This window comes from Pipra filicauda, unplaced genomic scaffold, assembly GCF_003945595.2.
Source record: "Pipra filicauda isolate LSUMZ 115617 unplaced genomic scaffold, ASM394559v2 scaffold530_size479538_pilon, whole genome shotgun sequence".
Classification (NCBI taxonomy): domain Eukaryota; kingdom Metazoa; phylum Chordata; class Aves; order Passeriformes; family Pipridae; genus Pipra; species Pipra filicauda.
Genome location: NW_024104677.1, coordinates 89,948 through 105,916, shown reverse-complemented (window position 1 = coordinate 105,916; position 15,969 = coordinate 89,948). Strand labels below are relative to the sequence as shown.

At 44.9% G+C, this 15,969-nt stretch overlaps 1 protein-coding gene across 2 annotated transcripts; it reads right to left on the bottom strand.

Annotated features, from left to right (window-relative positions):
* Window positions 1-4,150: 4,150 nt before the first annotated feature.
* Window positions 4,151-14,721, bottom strand: GPR19 (G protein-coupled receptor 19). Of its 2 annotated transcripts, XM_027710040.2 has the most exons (3): window positions 14,260-14,721; window positions 7,560-7,658; window positions 4,151-5,672 (listed from the first exon to the last, which is right to left on the bottom strand). In XM_027710040.2, exon 3 carries the CDS (start codon window positions 5,656-5,658, stop codon window positions 4,405-4,407), a length of 1,254 nt encoding a protein of 417 aa, XP_027565841.2. In that variant the 5' UTR covers window positions 5,659-5,672; window positions 7,560-7,658; window positions 14,260-14,721; the 3' UTR covers window positions 4,151-4,404. The 2 variants fall into 2 exon arrangements, with proteins under 2 accessions (XP_027565841.2, XP_027565842.2); XM_027710041.2 differs by lacking the exon at window positions 7,560-7,658.
* Window positions 14,722-15,969: the final 1,248 nt, after the last annotated feature.

Genomic DNA, 15,969 nt, shown 5'->3' with positions numbered 1-15,969 from the left:
TGAGATGTGTTTGTGAACTGGAAGTTTTTGTTTGCCAAGTGCCAAACCTGTCCTAGTGCCTTGCTGCCTGCTGCAGTCCACGTCTACACTCTGGTTTCCATTCCACTTACACAAAAGCTCATGGACAAGGATGCCTACCCATGCAGGAGCAGTGATTGGCATCCCAGGCACCTGGCCAACCTTTATGGGTTACTGGGGTGTCCCAAGAGGTCTTTGAAGCCCTAGAGGCAGTTGCTGGCTATTCCCACATTAAAATGTGTTTCTTCAAGCTGCCTTTACCTGAGTAGTGTTGTTTGGTCTAGTGTTAAAGTTTCCTCACCCCTCTGTGTGAGCCAGTACAGGCTGGACACAGGAGCAACCACAAAACCGTGGATAAAATGCAAGGAGTATATTTATTTTTTTTACCTCACCAACCAGGGAATCCCTGAAGGAGCACCTGGGCAGAGGCACTATGGAGTTCAGACCATCTTCAGCACCTGTAAGCATGGTGTCTTTGTCAGCTCTCATACAGTAGCACCAAACTTCCAGTGGCTGGATGTCACCTGCCACTGAGCTGCCGAGGCAGCTCAGGCAGCCTTTCTTCCTTCAGGCACCTCTCCCAGAAGCACGATGTTTGCCAAAGCATGAGCCTGGTCAGCAACCATGGCTGATGGAATAGAGGATGGGGAGGAACATGCTGAAAGCTGCATCGTATTGCAAGTAGAAATCAGGAAGGTTTATCAGTGTAGCTGCATAAGGGCACAGCTGCAGGAGCACATTCCTCCAAGTTCAAAAGCAGCTTATGTTGGTGAGAATATGTTTTGAACAGTGTAGCAGTTTTGGTTATGGCAATCAGAGTCATGCTCACTCTGAGACAACTGTGACTGGGCTTTTACTGATGCGGGAAGGTGGTTTAAGGGAGCCAAACTCCAGACTTCCCTCATGGTCACAGGGCCGGGTAGGCCCATGATTTCAGTGCAGAACTAGCAGCTGTTTCAGCCTGGGGACATTATGTCCCTAGCTGTTGTGTCATGGCAATTCTGGACTTTTCCTGGACACCTTCTGTAGTTTTACACCTTCTGGAAGGCAGGAAAATGTGGTTGAGTTCACAAGAGGGAAAGTTGCTCCGAAGTCTCTGGTTTCACAGCCACTGGTGAGTTCTTTGGTCTGTGTACATAAGATGATACCTGGCAGGCTGTGGGTCTGCAATGTGGAACTAGTGCTGTAGGGATAGACTACCTCTCTCTTACTTCCTTTTCAGCAATGGAACAATTCTGAAGGCAGCAGCCCCTACGTTGTGGTGGCTACAGCAGTATTTTCCTTAGGGATCCATAATGGTCTGAGGCTTGCTTCACATCTGAGGACCAAAAGCTGGCTGTGCACAGGCAGCATCCACTGGAACATCTCTGGGGTCCAACTGAGCAAGGACTCATTGCATACGATTGATACATTCTCCAACATTAAAAGTAATGTTGCAAAGTTGACCTGGCCCGAGATCTGATTTTACTGTGTCAGAGGCAATTAAATGGCAAAGAAAAACTAAGCACATGTTTCAGGGAGAAATGACCTGCTCAGAACATGAACCACACCTTTTCAAGGTCCTCTCATCTCCTAATTCATGGGAATTTTTTTGCTAATGGCTTTACGAGAAATATCAGATCCTTATTTAATGGGGATTTCTGAATTTGTGAAATACAAGCTGAAAGTGTTCCTGCGGTCAGCGAGGAACCATACTTTGTGTTGTAGAGGAGGAAGGAAGTTTTCTACCGTATGTGTAGGATTATTTCTCAACAAAGGGGTTTCCCCACTCCCACACTGCCAGCACAAGAGACTCTTCAGAGGATGTCAGCTTGGGGCTCCAACACACATATACGTCTGCTCCCTGCTGATGGAAAAGGGAGATACTCAGGCATGTTTATTACACGCTGTAGTACTTGCTGCTCTTGTTCTATTAACTTTTACTACTGCTGCCCTTTCAGGCTCCAGCCATGAACAGGACTCCAAGTGTGCCATTTTTGCTCTGAAAGCAGAAGAAAAAAAATAATCCTTCTCTGAGGAGGTTGTGACAAGGAATGTCTCTTTTAGACAGACAGCAGGGAACTTGAAATTTTGAAACAGGAGTATATAGAGGGATAGCTGACACCTGCATACTGTCTGCTATTGCCTAGTTTAACACTTGGGATCAAAGTGTCCATACTGCTTTTAGGATGACTTGAGTGTGAAATGCCTGCTGATAGCCTGGACCTGAGGATGTTTGGCCATGCCCTGCCAGCTACATCAGGGTGCTCCAAGGAGAGGCTGATCTGGAGCTGGTTCTGGGCAACAAATGACAGAATACAATGAGACTCCTCAGCTCAGGAGAGAAATAACTGAGAATGCATGACAGATTTACAAACCCAAGACTGGCACAGAGAGAGTGGATGGGGACCAACTGTTCACCATGTACTAACTTTTTTGGAGCTAGTTGAGAAGAAAATAGAGAATAGGAAAAAAGTACTTGAGACTCTCAACTGAAAAGAGGTCAAATCCTTGATTCTCAGGCAAAAAGCTCCTGAAATCTGCTCAGATGGGTTCTGAGCAAGCAGAGTGGGGCAGTTAGTCCTGTCTTTCAGACTTTGTGACTAGGTCATTCTGCACCTGCTCTGGGTTTACTGAATGGCACCACTCTTTGGCAGCTACTCTATGAAGGGAATTAATTTCTACCAGTGACTGCTGGAGGCTGGAAGGATGTGTCAGGAGTCGTCTATGTAGCCTCTCTGCTTTCTCCATGCTATCATCAAGCACCCACTGATGGCTACAGTAAACAACAGGATACTAGGATGGATGGACCTCCAGTCTGATTGACTCTCTTGTCAATATTGCAAAAAGAGAGAAAGGAAAACTTTGTAGGCGAGCGGTGCGACAGCCTGGGCTGAACCTTCCAGGGCTACAGCGCACAGGACCACATGGATCCAACAGAGTAAGGGGAATTCACCAACCAGATGCCAGTGCTGACTTAATTTAGTGGATATGTAGTTATCTGTGATTTCTGAGGGTGTTCTACTGTACTTCTGGGCAACACAGTGAGAACTGAGGAAAAAAAATCAATATTCCCCACACAGACTCAATCCAATTCCTATTAATGAGATTGACAACTGGGGGAAAGAAAAAAGGAAAAAAAATGCCCTCTGTTTCAGGAAGTATAGATGACTTCGGTTGAAGAAATTTTTCCTAGTCCTGGCCACCAGGTCCTTTTCCACCAGGCAACTTTCCAGCCACTCTTCCCCCAGCCTGTAGCACTGCATGTGCCCATTTCTCATGAGTTTGTCACTGTTGTGGCAGGCAGGGTGGTACAAAGAAGCTCCTGCCTCTCTCCACTGGTCTCCAGTTCGCACAGCTTCCTCTTCCCAGCAGGACTGAAGTCCCAGCCAGTCCCACTGGGACAGTGCTGGCAGAGAATGAGCAGCGGGAGTTGCCTCCACCTACATCCACAGTTCCCAGGCAGGTTGTCCCTTCTGGGACACCTATTAGGGACCTCTTTGAACACACCCCTGTGGAGGATGCCATCAGGCAAGCGTGGGACCGCAGAGCTCGTTTTCCTGCTCGTGTTTGGGACAGACCACTCTTTGCTGCAGTGCCACAGCTGTGCCTCAGCAGAAGGGATGCAGGCCAGGGAACACACTCAGTTTCAGATGTGAGAAGGCCCTGGGTACCTGTCACACACATGGCTCCTTTTGCTCAGCAGGTCTGCTCCCTGGCTGTGCCCAGCCCCAGCTTCTGGGTGGGTGCACCAGGCTGGGTGCAGAAGCAGCTTGAGAGGAGGAGGGGAGGACGAGACCAAGGAGGGGAATTTTCTTGGGCAGTTTGGACTGTGAGACCTCTGGAGAGGCACGAGGACAGAGATGCAAAGGCATCCAGGGCTGGCCCAATGCTGACCCTGCTGGGGCAGTGGGAATTTTGCCACTGATGAGGTCAGTAGGCTCAGGCTGAGGCCAACAGGGCCCATGTATGGACATCTTACCTGTGGGGTCTCAACATGAGGGACAACCACAGTGCAATGGTATTCACAGAGACATAACGGAAGGAAGTTTAGATGGCTTTGGGTGGATTTAGGTATTTATATACTGTGACCCATCTTGTGTGGGGATTAATATAAACAGTATTTTTTCTTTCCCTTTTTTCCCTACAGATAGAGAGTATAAAGACTCTTGTTTTGTAGAAGAGCATTGCTCGTGGTTCCAGGAGAGGAGTTCCCCAAAGCAGAACATGATAACTGAAATGAAATAGAACAAATACATCAAACCCAAAGCATTTAATAAAATAAAACATCTCTTTTTTCCCCCCTAAAACCTGTGTTAAAAATATGTAACTATACATTGGTTCAAAAAGGAGAGAAGACTACTTCTTCTGGGGCTACAAGGTAACTTTTCAAAGCAATTAAGTCCACTAGACAAATGTATTTGGGGGATTGGATGGAATAGGCCAGGCAAGCTTTCTTTCCTTGGCTTCTCTGTTAAAAGCATCATAGGTGGAGTCTTTGGTGACACTTTTGGCCGTCGCTGGAATATCTGCAATACCAACATGATTTTTTTTTGCTATCCTGGAACTGGTGGTGATGGTGTATGCATTGCTTCTGTAGCATTTCATGGCAGACATGCAAAAAGTTTCTTTCATCCCCCTTCTGAAGTTTGCATTATAGATGGAGTAGAGGGTTGGCTTAGAGGCTGAGGAACTAAAAGAGATCCAGGTGATAGCCAGGAAAACCAAGGAGCTCTTTCTGTAGTCTGCTTCCTGTGGGTGCCACAGCTGTACCATGTAGAAAGGGAGACAGGACAGGAGAAACATCGAGTTTAACATTAAGAACATCTTGATGGTTTTCACTTTTGTTCTTGGGACAATATTTGTTGTCCTCCTGACAGTCATTCCATCTGTGCCTATTCTCCAAATGTACTTAATTACTCTCTTGTAAAAGAGAATAATGAGGAGGGATGGGATCAAAAACACCACCGAGAGGTGGGTGATACTATAGACAGTTCCTTGCCAAGAATTGGGTAGAAAAAAGTTGCAGTGGTGGTCACTGTTGGAGCTGTAGAGAAAACAAGCTGGTGATGCAAACAGAGCACCACAGAGCCAAGAGGCCAGAATCATTTTCTTGGCTTTCTCCCTGGACACTTTGAAGCTCAGGGGATGGACAATAGTGTAGAATCGATCCACACCTATGGAGAAGAGCACGTAGATCTGGACTGCTGGGGTGAGGTACTGTATGTACCTCACCAGCTTGCACATCCCGTTCCCCAGCATCCACCTGCCGTAGGTCAACTGGAGCAGCAGGAAGGGCGCACTCACAACACTGGTGAGCAGGTCTGCACAAGCCATGGAGACCACAAAATAGTTGGTGGTGGATTGTGTCCTCCTGCTCCTGTGGATCACTAAGCAGACAAGGAAGTTTCCCAAGATAGAAACCAGCCACAACACTCCCCAAACCATGCTGGCTGCTGCAATTTCCCCCGGCCTCAGTCCATAGTCTAAGAGAGTGTGGTTCCTGCTTGAGCCGGGTCTTGTGGGTGACGATTCTGTCATCTCATAGCCAGCAGGAGGGATGGAGGTTTCGAGGTTGCTCATGTTCTGCAGCAGGAGCAGTAAGGTAGGGAGAAGAAAAGGATTGCTGCTGTTATCCATGCTTTGGGCAAACTCGACCATGTCTTTTGCTCAGACTGCAGAAAGAGAGGAGAGAAAAGATTTCAACAGCTCTGTGTGAAAAGCCCACCTTAAGCAACACAGGAGAATTCTCAGTAGTATACCTTAATTTCATAGAAACTGGTAGAAATATACACTGTGTGGATGCTCATGTGACTTCTGTATTTTTAAGTTAACACTGAAATACAGCTGCTGGGATCATATTGTAGCTGGTCCTTTGTGTAAGGAGCACCCTTCCCCATCCCCCTCACTGATATGTAGTGGCTGCCAGCCTTTCATGTCCTTGTTTTTGTACCTTACAGCCCCACCCCATCCCTGCCTTGGTGGGGGGAAGGAGAAGGCAGGACTGCTTGGTCAACACATGGAGTCCCCAGGCAACGAGAAGCCTCAGCCCAGAGAATGTTCTGGACCATCACCATGTATGCCCACAACCCCTGACTGGACCAGGTTATAAATGAGACTCCCCTGGAAACCACCTTTTTTGTGTGGTTTTCTTTGGAGCAGCATGTCTGTGGTGGGAAGCCCTTCCCTTGGGGTTGGGATGCCATCAAAGGAGACTTCTTGGGATTGAGTTCCCTCACTACCAGCACCATCCCCCCAGAAGAAGGACAGGCCTTTAGCATGTGTGCGAGCACAGGCACACTTTGGGTCACTGGTCTTGTCTGTGGAGTAATAATATCCCCAACTGGTAACACCAAACCTAGAACTTGTTAATCTCTCATTGCTTGAGAATTAAAGTTTGCCTGAGTGCATTATCTGTGTCATGACAGACACACCACAGAATGTGATAGCTATGACCTCCTGTTTCGAGGAGCAAGAGACAAGAATGCATATATTAACAGACAGAATTTCCAGTCTTGAATTTAGCCAGATGATTGGGTTGGTCTTAGCCTATTGCAAGGACAAAATGGGAAAATAGCTAATTTTAGTGGCTATATGTATACAAGCACCTTGCTGCAGTCTGATGTCCTTTCAGTCATCATCTTGACATGCATGACTTGTATCTGAAATGGTTTGAGGGTAGTATCAACTGGGTTTGTTTCAGTGGAGCTGGTTAAACAAAGAATATTTGCATGGCACCCTCGTGCCAGAATAACACTGGGGGGATATCAGTAGTGAGACTGAGAAGTGGTGGTTGAGTTGTCAACTGCAAGGGGGTCCATCAGCAGATCATACTTTGCCCCTTGTCCCCTCTTCTGTTGGAGGGCTGTGGGTGCTGCCCAGCCTGGCCTTGCCTTCCCCCTCATCCTTAATTGCCTTCCTTCATCGTTTTCTTGCTGGCTTTGCCTGGCAGATGATTCCTGACTTCTCAAAGAGTTCCTACTTGTCTTTCACCATCCTCTGTCAGGTGGATCTGCTCCCCTGGAGATATCCTGCTGTCATCAGCTGTTGGCAGGGCATTTGGGCTGCTATCTTTGGCAGAGTGGCAGGATGAATTGACAGTACAACCCACTCAATTATGTGTTAGAATTATCTGTCATAAAATAATACACGTGGAGCCTATTAACCAGATAGAAAAGAACATTATAGGCTAATTTTCTTCCTTGATTTCCCTTCTTGCTGTGCAGAAGTATGTGCCATTAAAAATAACCAGCTACAAATAAAGCTTCATAGAAGAATAACCAGATAAAATTTCTTGACCAGTACTGAAGAGTCTGATACAAGAATGCAATGACCTTCTTAAGCTGTTAAAATATGCAGACTCACTAACACTGTTTTCATTATATTTCTCCTTGTGGGGCAAATCTGCTCTCCGTGTCTGTTCAGACCTGAAATGTTTAGTTATGCAGGTGGGTAAAACCAAGAATAGTTACAGGGTTGTAGTACTCAGATAGTACTTTTTTTCCTGATGTATGTTGCCTAAAAGTCAGCCCAACCACTGTTGACTGGAGAACGTGGGTTACCTGCAAACATGCCTTTGAGAAGACAGGAATGCAGCAGCTTCAGCAGGGAACAAGTATGTGACCCACTCAGAGACGTATGGAGAGCTAACCAGTGGGTGCCTACAGAGGAGAGAGAATGGCAAGAGGTGTATCCAGCTGTCTTGTGCTAGAGCTTTGCTAGCAGAGGAAGCAGTACATGAGCTGAAGAGCCCGTTCCATGTGCCACCCTTCACCAAAGATCATTCTTGTGTTGAGAGGTAAAATATCTGGTTATGCGACTCTGGAGGTGGTAGTTTCCTCACTGTGAGTAAAACAGAAGAGGTACCAAACACATGTGCAAGTAATACTATATTTTGTGATTCTTTCTTCCTTGGAAAAATTCAGGATCATTCAGCACATTGCCCACAAGGTACAGGTGTAACTGTAGGGAGTTTAACTAACTTGAGCATAAGATTTCTCTCGTTGTACAGCAATTATTTGTTTTATTTTTTAAAAAAATAAATGCTATCTAATTAACCAATGTGCTCTGAGATTTCTGCATTCTTAGTCATAGATAATTTTTCTTTCAAATGGATCAGAAGCTGATGTATTTTTATATTAAAGGATCTCTATTCAAGCCTATTTTCCCTAGGTGGCACTGAGATCAGAATCACGCCCTGATTTAGCACTAAGAACCTTAGAATCTATGGCCCAACATATATTTTTCTTCTATAGGAAAGTCTGTTTTTTATAGTGGAGACTTGAACTTCTGCATTATAAGTAATGTTCCAAAAGGAACCATGACCATGAAATCTCAGCAAATGCACAACTCTGTATGGTCTAGGATGCCTGAAGATTCTGTAACTTGCTACATTATTTATCCTCAATTCCCATGTTCCTGTTTGCTGCACTGTTTACTGAAATATGTTTTAAGTGTTAGTGAGCCATTCGACTCATGAATATCAGATCTGTAAAAAACAGTGATGAACTCTGTCACCTCCCTCTGCCTTGCAGGTCAATAAGCAGAAATTTAGAAACACAAGAAGTAAAAATTACATATAGTGAATATGTGAGGCCTAATTACATTTTTAGTTACCAAAAATGTTTTGAATAATTTTCCCTCACTTTGTCTTTCAAACATTTTAGAGTGGGAATCCTTTTAAAACTGATACAAGGACTTTCTGTATTTCTGTTTTAAAATCTACTTTATGCGCATTTGCTTGGCAAAAGAAAGGGCGTGTGAAATGACTCATAATTATCAAAGAGAGATTTCCTTGTGCCACAGTTCCATTTTATTGACCTTAATTTGCAGATTGGAAACCAAATTTCTCCATTTTCAGGGTTATCCCTTTGGGTTGATAGCTAACTCTCCAAAACAGATCTGTTATTTAGAGATTAAGTATTTGAGCTACAAGAACTTCATGAAATCACCACCACATACACTTTGCTGTTGCATAAAACTCATATGGCATAGTTACTGTGTGTTTGCATGTTTACTGTCCTATCTACAAGTGCAGTGTCCACTGCAATTTGGAAGAGCAAAACCTAATGAGATTCACAAAAGAATGCAATAAATGTTTTGTTGCTTTGGGGTTCTTTTTATGATTAATCAAAAGAATAAAGACTTTGTTTGCCAACTACTGTTTTCAGGATTAAAAAGGCAGCTAAAGAAACTGATCCTAGCACATTACTTGACCTAGCACTAGCAGAGGGGCTTTTTTATTCAACATATTTTGCCTCTCTGCATCATAACTGCAAAACACCAGGCAAACATTGGCCCAGAAAATTATTTCAAAAGCATTAAACTGGTCATTTACTCCATAAACTTCCCTCTCTGAAGAGTATCTTGGGAATAGCTGCCAGACTGGAAGAGAAATGCTTCATCTAACCGAGTTTAATCAACATTAGAAAAGTGAGTAAGTTGAACCAGAATGGGGGGGAGAGGGCTTTTGTCTGACTGTAAGATGCTAGAAGGTGACACTCATCCCTGCCTAAATTCAAATTACCTACCCCGTGTGCTCATTGTGTCAGTGTAAAAATCCCTTTATAGAAGAACGCAGTCTCTCTCAGTGTCTTGCTATGTGGAGATGACTGTGTGCATATTGAGGCCATTTAGTACTTCTGCTTCCAGTGAAGGAATGCAGATACACATGCTTTTGTGAGTACACCATTTCCCTGCCAGTTCTTTTCTCTGGTCCAGTGCTCATAAAAATGCTCAGCTATTTGCCCTGTTCCTCTGACAAAGGCTTTTCCTTTCTCTGGGCAGCTTTTCTGAGCAAAGCTTAAAATCTCTTCAGGTGAAGTGTGTTCTCCCTCACTCTCTGCATTCCAATGCATGAGGATAGAAAACATCTGCCCCTATTTTATCAGGAGAATAAAGTGTTTTGAATTCAGTAATACTTTTGAGATCCATACCCATATCTCATATGCTGCTGTCTGCTCCTGAGCTTCACCCAGCTGCTGGAGATTCTTATCCTGCAGCATGCCTAGCTAAAGATGATGTAAGTGTGGATGGGTTCATGGATGAAGCTTTCAGTGCTGGTGTGGACACAGCTCAGCTTTCAGTACAAGCTTCTGACCTGAACTGACTATGTAAGCTGATATGTGTTACTGCATCTTGTATCAGGATCTGAGGGCCAAGCCTGTATTGCGGGGTGAGGTCGTGGGAGCAGGAAGTATGGATGGAATCAAATAAAAGAAGGAAATGTTCTAATTTCCAGCACATCTACAGAATATATGTTATATTTGGCTACTGCATAAGCATGAATCTAAACAAGACTTTTTTTGCTCTATGCTTAAGGAAATTAAGGGCAACTAGGCAGCCTCTTTGCCATCAACCTTCATTGACTCTTCAAGTTCTGACTATTTTCATAAGGTATTAAAACTGAGGACAAGGATATAATACTGCAACACTTGCTGAGATTGGGATCAATTTACATTTCTTGTACTGGCTACTTGAGGAAGAATCCTTTTTCAGCTTCACCCTTTTAACTGACCTTAGTAATGGGTGAGATATGCAGTAACAAACTAGAACAAGAACAGGGTCCATCTATTGCTTCTGGGTCTGTTAGCTCACATCTGGAGTAACTACTCTGGCAGCAGGCTTGTAACACTGGGTTCAGGGCAAATCCACGAGGCATGATTTTGATGAACAAGCAGGACTCAAACCCGTTCATAAGTCACAAGTCACTGCATATTGGCTTAGTCTCCTTAATAGACGTTGCCATGTCTTGAAGCTCATTCTGGTCTTAAAGGTTGTAGGAGCAATGGCGTTTTCCTGCATCTGAAGTCAATGAATTTTTCTCACGTATTTTCTGTGGGTTAAAACTGACATACCAGAAGTCACTGCAGGACTATTAACCTGAGATGAGCTGCTAAGACCCAGTAATTATTTGTGCACCTAAACCCCAAGGTTTGGTAGGGAGAAGGAGGCCTTACAGTAACTGCAGATTCCACTTATACCCAACATCATGCTCTGGTTTAGGGACAGACAGTGGTAAAATATGAGCCAGATTTGTGCTCAATACTACCCAGACACAGACCCTCACCTCACTAGAGTGAGGTAACAGCTGTAACTCTCTTCAACCAGGGCTCTGCTGAAGGACCCATGAGGTTGGCAACACTCAGATCTGTAGAAAGGAGGCCTTTCTGGAGAGATAGGCAGGGCCACTTGCAGTGAGAAGTTATTCCTGCAGTAGCTGTAGGGTAGGGTTTTCTGTAAGACCCAGGCAGGACACAACCATCCTTCCACAGACACAGGCTCTGCCAAAAGAGTTGTTGGGTTTGCCAAGACCTTTGGACTGCCTGTTCCTTCCACCTGTCTCCTCTACTCTTGTCCACAGCCTAGTCTGGCTAATCATAGGGGATAAACAGAGAACGGTGCTCTGGCTACTACCTCATGAGCAAACCTGTGTAACACAGTTTACAAACATGTACACAAGGGTTCGAGTCTCCTGTTATAGAAGTAACTGTTCTTCCCCAAAGGAAAGACCCAAAGGTTTTAACTCTTCTTCCCCGAAGGAAAGACCCACAGGTTTAAATGTCTCAAAGCTTTATTCTGCCTTCCTACTGCTGTGACTAGTATGCAAAACTCCAGATTAGCACTGTTCTAAAAATGAGAGCAGAACCCAGATCTGTGCCCAGTGTGACTGTGGGGGCATGAAAAAGTGGAGAAGAGTGACTAACCTAATTTCCAAGTCTCCTGTCAGAATAGGTTCCACCTACTGAAATTGTCCAAGAAGAGTGTAGAGAAGCTTGAAATAAAACTTTAGAGGCTTCTGGTCCCCTTTAATGGGGATTGAGTTTGTCCTTGGACGTGTCTAGGCTGTACCCTTTCCTGATTCAGAGGTAAAAAAATAGATGCTCTCTCCCACATGCTTGCACTAATTTTTGGCAGTGCCAGGCCCTGCCTACAACACAGCACACTCTTCTGTGTGATGTGAGGAACACAGTGCTTACCAGGGGTGGTTTGCCATGGTGGGTGCTGACAGATAAGTAGTGGTGAATCTCGCTCTTGGCTGATTTTAATTCCCATCTCTTGGAAATTCTCACCCTCTCCCCACTGAGTGTCCTCTCCCCCACAGGGAAAATGTACCAGCAGCTACAGTGAGGACTTCACCAGCTTAGTGCACCCTCTCGCTATCAGTGAGCACAAGTTCTTCTCCCAGGAGAACCTCAGGAGTTTTTTTTGTTGCTTTTGTATGGAAAGGTCATGTAGAAAGGAACTCTTGATATTAAATCTTGTGAAAATTGCTTTCTCATCACACGAACAGTTAATATGGCAGCAGGATTTTTGCACTGGTTCAAACATTTGTGTTGGGATGTGAGACTGTCTGTCATATGTCTCTTGACTCTTCTCAATAACATGGAACTGTGCTCACATGACACAGGTCACCTGTGCCAGACACAGTTACAGAGAGTGGGGTGGCAGTGGTGGCTAATCATTAGGGCTGCCAGAGATCCTAAGATGCTTCCAGGGGGACTTATCTGATAGGAATAAGAGGGGGAGACCTGAATGAGCAATAGAACAACATTCCCACAAGTCTCTGCCAGAGAACGTGGTGATTAGTGAGAGCATTTCATAGTCTGCCTATAGTTGCTTTGTTGGAGAAACTGGGAGGCTGAAGGCCATGCAAAGCCTATAGTTAAACTGGAAATGCCTGATGTGGAGATGATTGTGGGAAGGGGTTTTCTCAGCTGAGCTAGACTCAAGGAGGACAAAAGCAGCCTAGGACAAGCCACTGAGGCAAGATGTCAACCTGCTGATAAGCCCTGAACTGGAGATATCTTCATGGACAGGGTGCCAATTGCAAGAACTGTGTTGGCTGCCTGTCAGAGGGGAAGCCTAGGGAATTATGGAAGCTGCTGGAATGAATAAATCCCAAGTGCACAAGTTCTGTGTCATGTTTTGGCACTGGGACAACTGTCTGTGGTGAGTAGGGCGAGTAGACTCCACTTGAGGATGTTAGAGGTTTGTTCTGCATTGTCTGATTGAAGTTGCTCTCCAAATTGTTAAACACCTGAGACAGGATGCCTGGTGGGGCTGCAAAGGAAAATGCAGATGGAGATCATACAGTGTGGCCCAGATGGGGGAATTGCACTGCACAGCTTTGCGAACAGAGGCTTCACAGGAGAACTGTGGGGGAGTAAGAGTCTGCAAGCTCTTACTTAAAGATAAGGAGCAGAGCTCCCCAAACGTGTCTAAGGTGTAGAAATTCCTCCCTTTACTGACTCATCTGAGACCAGCATGCTTAAAATAAATCATAAATCAAGCTTACTCATAAATCAAGTTTCCAAAAATCCATATTTAGACACCCAAATACAGATCAGCTTTTAAGGATGCCTCTGGATTGACAACCAGTTTTTCTGCAAACCAAGACACTTTTTAAAGTGATTAACAGTGACTTTAACAACAGATCTTCAAGAATCACATTTTAAAATCTTAGCCAGAAAGAACTGGCTATGAATCCTGCCTCATACACACAAATGGTCTTTTGAAAGTAGAAGGCAGCTTTGCTTCTCCATTACTCTGTGGAGCCAACATACTGTTTGACGTGCTGGAAGCCAGCTGGAAAAATGAGAAATATTGCTATGGATTCTTAGAGAATATGTGTCTGAACTAGTAAAACCAGAATAGCTCCCTTTCCTGTGCTGGCTACAGATAAGCAAAGATTGCTGTGCCTGTGGTGTTTCCCGAAGTAGCTGCATCCAGGCACCCACACAGAAAAAGGGAAACAACGTTTTCAGAAAGGATGATTTCAAATTAATGACTGAAAAATACAAAACCAGCTGTTTTAGAGGAAAGAAGAAGGTGTTTGAATGTATCTAGAGACAGAAAAAAACAGATGAGCAGATTGGTTTTCTCCATTACCGCAAAAGTAATTTTCTGCTTCCATTAAACTGATGATGTAAGGGGATTGTTTTAAACAAATAAGTAACATAATTGAAAAATAATGAATATAGCTATGGAGAATGTAGATTTGTGCAGAACATATAGGGAGTTATTCTGCAGTCATGCTACACATCTCTCTGCTTTCAGCAGAATAAGCTTAAAATTCAAGCCCCACAGAGCATTTTCTCCTGAGGAATGAGTCCTCCTTGCCAAACCCCAAGGGTTTTAAATGAGTGTAAGTAAATATGCATAAGATAAATTGCTGGAAAAGATCATCTCATTTGTCTCCACGGGGAGAACTATCCCTTTAGCTACAGCAGTGTTCAGCACGGCACCTATCCATCCACATACCTGCTCCAAAGCATAGTCCCAGAGGCGCTGGTCTCCTCCGTGCTCTACCTGTTATCCCAAGTGAAGGCACCTCTGGAAAGGTCCCAGTCATACCGGGAACCACGGTGTATCGTCACGTCTGTAGCTGTCTCTGCCCAGATGTTTGCAAAGCCGCTTGAGCGGGGAGGGGTGGGGTGTCCTGCCCCTCTTCTTTAACGGAGGAAAAATGACGTTTCGCAGGTCGGCTGCCGCTCAGTTCCTTTCTGTGTCATGTGGGATGCCGATCATGTGTCTGTCCCCCCACCAGGACCCGGCTGCCCGGGGCTCTCCTCCCGCCTCCCCGTCGGGTCCGTGCGTGCCGGGACCTCCCAGCACCGCGGACAGCGCCCCGCGCCCCGACGGGGCGGGCACGGCCCGCTGTCCCTCCGGCCCCGGCCCCAGCCCCGCCGGGCCCCGGGGAGCAGCGCAGGGCACCCGGGGTATGGGCCGGCCCGGCAGGGCCCCGGGGAGCAGCGCAGGGCACCCGGGGGCTGCGGCGGGGCTCGGCTGCCGGCGCTGACGTCCCGGTTGCCATGGCGAGGAGCGGCGGCTGAAGAGGATGCTTCTCTCCCACGATGGTCGCCATGGGACCCCGCCAATTGAAAGGAACGGAGAGAATGAATAAGGCGAAGGAGGTGGAGAGAATATTTAATTAGCTTCCTCTGGGAATTTTTTTTTTTTTTATTCCCGTGTGGATACTGAAACTCAAAATGCCTGGTCCCCCTGTTTAAAATTGGGCACCTTTTTTATTTTGTGGGGAACGGCACCGACATCACTTCCTTATGTTCTCTGCCACATACACTTTCTTAAACGAATCAGAATAGTAACAACCCTCCTCAAATCTCAATCAGTCGTCTCTCACAAATGTTTTCCCTACAGATTTACAACAGCTCCCTAAATTATATTACACTGTATGGTTAAGGAAGGAAGATACCGTTTTATTCCTGACAAACTTTCTGCCTGACCAAGAAATTTGTTTGGTGTATGGATTTCTGTTATTTCAGGATTTCTGACTTGAAATGCATGGGTAAACTGTACCAACAAAGGCTGGTTCAAAGGATTGGTATTTTCCTTTATTTTCCCTCATTTTTCAGTGTACAACTCCAAGTATATTTTTATAATATTTTACTAGATGACTTTAGGACAGAGGAGAAAAAGTACAGTTGTTTATTGAAAACTACTCTCAAGGAAGAAGGTTGAAATAAACAATGTGGGTTTTTTTTAATGGTAATTACTCTAGTATAATGTAATTTCCTATATTTTTAAATTTTTAAGCTACATTACATGCAGTGGAATGGGTACCCTGGGAATCAAGTTAGAAACATAGAATAACTTCTACACAAAGAAGGATCTAGGTTAGCAAAAGGTAAGGTGTGGGCAGATTTGATAGAGTGCATGACATAGAGAGTGTCAATAGGGATTGTCTGTTGATCTTCCAATGGAAGAACTTGGAAGGGAGCATCAGATGAAGGAACAAGGTTCAGAGCACACAGAAGGGGTGGTTATTTTCTGACAGTATGGGTATAACTTCCTGGGGTTCCTTGCTAAAGGATGGTGTGGATGCATAATTCCATGTGAAATTAAGGGGGGATTGAACAAATGTTTGGAAAAGTGCTAAATAGAACGAAACTTTCTAAACAAAACACATTCCTTTCAGAAAATCGTCTGAGCTCAGGAGAGAAAGTATTGTAC

What these genes read in the sequence shown, in the direction of transcription:
- GPR19 (XM_027710040.2), bottom strand. Translation starts at nt 5,658, where the DNA reads ATGGTCGAGTTTGCCCAAAGCATGGATAACAGCAGCAATCCTTTTCTT.